General features: G+C 40.7%; 1 protein-coding gene across 1 annotated transcript in view; it reads left to right on the forward strand.

The window, feature by feature from the left end:
* The window catches only part of COBL (cordon-bleu WH2 repeat protein), a 135,546-nt gene that overhangs the window by 106,841 nt on the left and 22,699 nt on the right, over positions 1-6,006 (forward strand). The window contains exon 11 of the mRNA XM_009330449.1: positions 3,721-4,033. Within this exon, the coding sequence (XP_009328724.1) occupies positions 3,721-4,033 (313 nt within the window). The remainder of the gene's footprint in view (positions 1-3,720; positions 4,034-6,006) is intronic.

A 6,006-nucleotide genomic window follows, 5' to 3' on the forward strand; every position in this document is an offset into this window, starting at 1 on the left:
TCACAGGCAACATTCTTGCAAACAGACGTCCCAGTCTCCCCCCAAGAAAGCCTTTGTAACTTGTGGTTGACCTCATTGTGCAGTGACAACGCTGCTGCTGCTAAGCAGGGGTGATCCCTGGTATGGCACTTGCTTGGGCTTTGCACAGTCTGCAACCTGGGGCAGGACGTAGGTAAGTGGCAATGCAGGGCATTGAGGGACACTCTCCAATTTCACTTGTGGGTGAGATGTCCCATGGAGATTTCAGTATGACTTGGGGACCATGGGCCGAGTTCTTCACCCCTTTCAATATCACACTCCACCTGAAGCCAGTGAACGGGGTCTCATGTTACTGAATAAAAGTTCTTGGCATTGCTATATGTTTGGAAACGCAGACAGTCTTCTGAGGTACAGCAGGGTTTCAGTAATATATTATCTGTGGCAATTGTTATTTGTGTGTCCATTCCTGAAGTACTTGCTGAATATTCTGTCTTAACCTGGATGTGTCTACATGAGGTCTTGAAGATCAGAGCCCATACTGAAATCTTCTTAGTGTCATGACAGAGAAGAGAGGAACAAATGTTGAGATTTTTCTTTATTTGACCAACAGATAACCTCAGTAGCTGCCATCGTTGTGATCGCACTGTGCTTAGTGGTGGTGGTTTTCTGCGTGTGCACTCCTCTGAGAAAAAATATGCAAAAATCACAAAGCAGAATCACATCTACTACTGCGCGTTACCCAGTTCTCTGTGTAGAATTAGAAAGTTTTAAAAGGTATTTTCTGACTCCTGGAGTAAAGACCACTCAGTAAGGTTGAGGTAGGCTTTTTTCATGTCATGTATCATTACCCAGTAATGCCCATCCATCTTCAGTTTGCACCAGTGGAGACGTAATCAAGCGTGTAGAAGGAAGAATAGATTCTTACTTAATCCATCCAGGGACGGTTCAACTTTAAAACAGGGGTGTTTTTGTGCTGCTCTTAGCTGAAACAAGGTTGTTAGCATGACACAGAACTGTAGCAGTCATGTTTTATGTGTGTGCTTTCATGTTCAGACTACTAGTAGTGGCAATCAAAATGGTTTGCCTCAGCCAGCAACTCTGTTCAGTGCCATATCTTAACTGTGTTAAAAATTAATGGGTCTTCTTGGTGAGGATAAAAGATTAGGGAAGCACTTTGACAAACTGATAGGCTTGAAGAAAGGGGGACATTTTGGTTTTCCTTGACACAGGGAATTTAATCGTTGACTAGAAAGATGTCTTTCTGAAGTTCTGTGCCTCAGGATAAAACTGCTGTTGAATGAGGAGGTTCTTGCACTGGACTGGATGGATTCAGCTGCCGAGATCCAGACGTAACAGATAGGGGTTGATTCGCACATGGACCCTGATAATAAGAGAATTGGGTTTTGTTTTGTTTGTCAATACGTGGGAAGACTGGGGTGGGGGATGGAGATCCTGCTGTAGAACAGCTTGCTGAATCAATCAGAGACTTGTGTGTTGTTACTACAGTAGGCAAGTAGGGCTGTGTGACCAAAAGGATCTAAATCCCTGAGCAGAAAGATGCAGGAAATAGTTGCAGGCAGGCGAGAAGAGGATGAGGAAATGAGAGAGACAGCTAGGGAGGAAAAGCCTGCCATCCTTGTGTCAGGAACTGGAAGTGGGTACTTTGTTATAAATTGCTGTGCCAGCTATGGGGTGGAGGTCATTTATGGCATCCTGGTGACAGCAGATGTGGCCTGTGTTATGTAGAGGTCTCTTTGCATCAAGGTATACTGCATTGTGCATTGCTTTAAAATCTTCTCATGTGCTTCCACTCTTCAACTTCCGCTCTTTAATTTGATTTCTTTGCTATCCTACTTTGTTCTGCTTTTAACATATTGTAGCTTTTACTAATGCTTTGTTGGTGAGTTGTTACTGGGGGGTTTTGTTTGTTTGAAAGCCAAGCAGGCCCTATAATCTTACCTGTTTGTTTACTGTCTATTTTTGTGGGGTTTTATTATTTGGAGATTAATGTCAAATTATTCGTATTTCTCCTTGATGTTGGTGTTTTCCTAACTGTAGTTCTGTCATGAGCATATTCTAATCCATTCAGTGACACGTATGTAGTTCCTATAATTGCCATTTTTAGATGGAACGATCTCTTGGATTAAATCTGGAACCTAGAGCTAATGTTATAGAAAATAAGGTCAAAGAAATCAAGTAACATTACTTCCAAAGTCGCAATAGAGTCTTTGGATCATCTTCCATCATTAATATCGATGCTTGACAGCACTTACAACTTTAATCATGATTTGTAACCCTCTGAATTTTATTACTTCTGCTGTCAGAAATCAATTTCAGTACTTAATGGCATCTTGTAACCTCAGTCAAGGAGAATGTTGGTTTGATTTTTATTTTAGTTTTACTCAAAGCTTCACTGCTAAGCTACACCCTTACAAAATTATTTCTGTGACATTTTTTAACAAAGTTGTTTTCAGTTCTCTGATTTAAAGAAAATACTTTTGTGTATACACATAATACAGAAGTATTTCTCTCTGTTGATCATTTTTATTGACCTGTAGCTTCATGTATGCTTCAAAAAGTTGTAGATTCTGACCCTAAAAAACAGTGGAGTGTATGTTTGATCTTAGTCATGCTTGTAGACCTGGGACTTCTCATATAGTTAACATCCACCACAAGTGTCTGGAGGATCAGACCATAAACTATTGTTTAATCTTCCTTTTGCTTACTGAGGTTGAAGAAGAGAATGGAGCACACTTATAATTCCAAATTAAACATTTAGATTAGTCATTATTGATTCCTTTTAATCAAAAGAAGTGTGTTTGGGCTTGATTCTGTCTTTAGTCACTCAATAATTTCAGTTGTTGAAATTATTGACCTTGTTGGGAGTTTCCCTTTAATGGCATAATTGCAGCATGGAGTCTAGAGTTGTACATTTCTTAAGGGAAGTAACAAAATTGTATTTTTCACAAAAAAAACCCCAAAACAAACAAAAACCCAAGTAGCTCATAGGAACCAAACTGAAACAGAGTACGAAAAATTGTACTGTGTCTAATCTTCTCTCAAAATTTGCAACTTTTAATAGAGTTAAACATGCAAAGGGCCTATCCCTTGATCTCCTTTATAAATGACTAAACATTGGAAAAGGTTCTGCTTTAAGCATAGTAGTGTCTACTTTTCTGTACACTTATTAGTAGATTTTGTATGCTTTGAAAAAGAGACAATTGTTATTCTTCCGCTTAACACGTAGGAAATTGAAGGGTGGTAAAATAAAGTGTCACCCAATGGGCCAGTAGATCTGTGCTGCCCTTTTTTACCTGTGTATAGACTTCTTATTGGAAATGTCATGATCTGTTCGGCAGCGTGGAAGAGGAACAATGAGATTATGTTGTCAGAAGCAATAACAGGAGTGATTTCTTGCACCACATGATTTAGACTTTGGTCTAATTCCCCAAGAAACTGTCCCTGGAAAGTTTTTCTTCACAGAAGGAAACTGATTTGCTATGAAAATTATAAAACCCAAACTCTGCAGGACAGGCATAGCAAACCACCTTTCTAAAAGCAAAGAAGGACAAAATTTTTGTCACTTTTCAAATCATCTTTATCCTATACAAATATTGAGCTCCATCCTACTATTTCTAATGTATTTCACGTGTTTTTTTCCAATTACAAAGGAATAGCTCTTTGTGTTTGATTTATGTACTGATGACTTTCATCTAACTTTCTTTGCTATATTTCATTTAGAGAGCCTGCTGCCTGCACATGAAAATGTTTATGTAGTGGATGACATGGTTCTGGAGCTATCAGAGGTGGAAGAAACGGCATCAGAAAGCAGCTGTTTTGCATCTGAGGACACCATGGAAGACTCGGGTGTTGTGAGCTCCCCATCTGACATTGTATCTTTGGATTCACAAAATGACGGTATGAAGTTGAGAGACGTCAAGCTGGTCAATGGCTGTGTGGACTCAGCTGAGGCAGATGCGATGTATGGCGCAGAGACATGCCTTGTAAAGAACACCTATTGCGATAGCGTGGGATCTGACAGTGCTCCACAGAGGTAAAAGTTTATTTGCAACCAGCTCTTCGAAAATATCTTGCCTGTCCTCTTTGTAGGGAATCATTTAAGAAAACCAACTTCTACTTTCTTCTGCTCTTTCATAAACCAGTACCAATGCCAAGTGACTCCTCCCAGTGAAAAGCTCACTGCCAAATCCCCTCCAGTGACATACTTGTAGCAACAGGCAAAGGTCACTTTTCTGTTTGAACTTGTAGTTACATTTCTTGCAAAAGACCGCTGCCCTCCAGAGTTGATTTCTCCAAGAAGTCTGAAATAATTTTGTTACAGTTTGGTTTATTTTGTAGTTCTCACAGCATATGAAGTGCTTAAAATGTTGCTATATATTGATCTAGAAAAATGACATGCAGGTCATAAAATGGAAAATTCATAAAATGGAAAAATCCAAGCCACTGAAAGCCAAGTGGAAAAGGATTGTATTCAGTGAAATTTGGGGTTTGGTTTGTGGGTGTGTGCATGCATATATATGTTCACCTAATGCTAACCTCCACTGGCGTTATACCTTGGGGTTTTTTTTCAGCATATTTCCTTTTTTTTTTTTTTTTTTACATAAACAAACATTTTCCTGCAGATTTTGCAAGAAAATACAAGAACCTCAAATTTAACTAGAAACTGCCTTCAAGCACAAGTGACTCTGACACTGTTTGTTTGCCAAAACTCACATAGTTGGTGGCGGGGCTGCAAAGGGAACCCAAAATTTATAGGACTTTGCAAATACAAACTGGCCAAATAGGAAGCTGTGCCTCCAGCAAGGAGGGTGGCCTGGTAATACTGACAGGGATCCGCTCTGTGTGATGCTGCAGAGTCATGGGACAGGGGCCAGAAATTCCTCTGAATTCTCAGTTGACACAAAGTCTGTGCTTTCTGGTCTCTCTCCATTCAGCTGCTAATCTGTAGTCCCTTCATAAGAGCATGTATCATGACCTAGTTATTTCCTTCCACACATTTCTGAGGGAGAACTTCACCTTGGATCATGCAGTGGGCGATAAATTAGGGATAAATTAGACCAAAGTCAGTATTTAACCTATTGGAATGATCTCAGGGCTTTTCTTTGTCTATCAGTATCAATGGGGACAAGATGAAGCCTCACTTAGATACTTGCTCAACAATACATTTTTCTCATGATTTGTGCTTTTACAGTTTCTTAGGTCCTGATGCAGTCTCTATTTGGAGGATTAGATAGACTGGTATAGTAACTGCAATTAACATTCCAAACCTGATCCAAAAAAGCAGTATTCATTTCCGTAGACTTAGATTGGGCCTTGTAAGATAACTAAGCAATCCAGCTTTCCTCGAAATGCAGCATCTAAACTGGTTAGGAAAACACATGTACACATTGAGTTGCGGTGGGGGAGAAGTTACCGTAATGTTGAGCAAAGACATCAAAGCAAAGCCCTGTCAGAACAATCCTAATCAGCAAAAAATATTTTGGACTTTTTCTGGTTTTCTAGTCAAATAAAAGATTGACCGCTGGTCATTAAGTGACACACTCCCTCTTGGAAGTCAGTGTTCTCTCCATCTTTCACTTCAGCCAAAGGTACATATTCTGTACGTTGCACTGAGATTTACCTTTGCCACAGAAAAGCAGAAAATTTTCAGTAGTTCACGGAGAAGAGACAAGGGGACATTCCATAAGCTGGCCAGCAGGACTGCTGCTCAGGGGTCTTGCTGAACCAAAGGCGTGGAAGCTGGAAGGATAGTGTGGTGTACTGCCCATCACAATCAGGGGGGTGATTACTCCCCCTGCTCAGCCGCTGTGAGGCCAGTGCTGTAGTACCGTGTCCAGTCTTGGCCCCCCAGTTCAAAAGAGAGATTGGCAAACTGGAGAGAGTCCAGAGGAGAGCCACTGAGAGGGCTGGGGCGCTGGAGCACACGAGGTACGAGGGGGAGAGGAGGCAACTGGGTTGTTCACCTTGCAAAAGCGATGTGGGTAAGGAGGGACCTGACTGCAGTCT

Source organism: Pygoscelis adeliae, unplaced genomic scaffold (genome assembly GCF_000699105.1).
Source record: "Pygoscelis adeliae isolate BGI_AS28 unplaced genomic scaffold, ASM69910v1 Scaffold78, whole genome shotgun sequence".
In the NCBI taxonomy this organism is placed as follows: Eukaryota; Metazoa; Chordata; class Aves; order Sphenisciformes; family Spheniscidae; genus Pygoscelis; species Pygoscelis adeliae.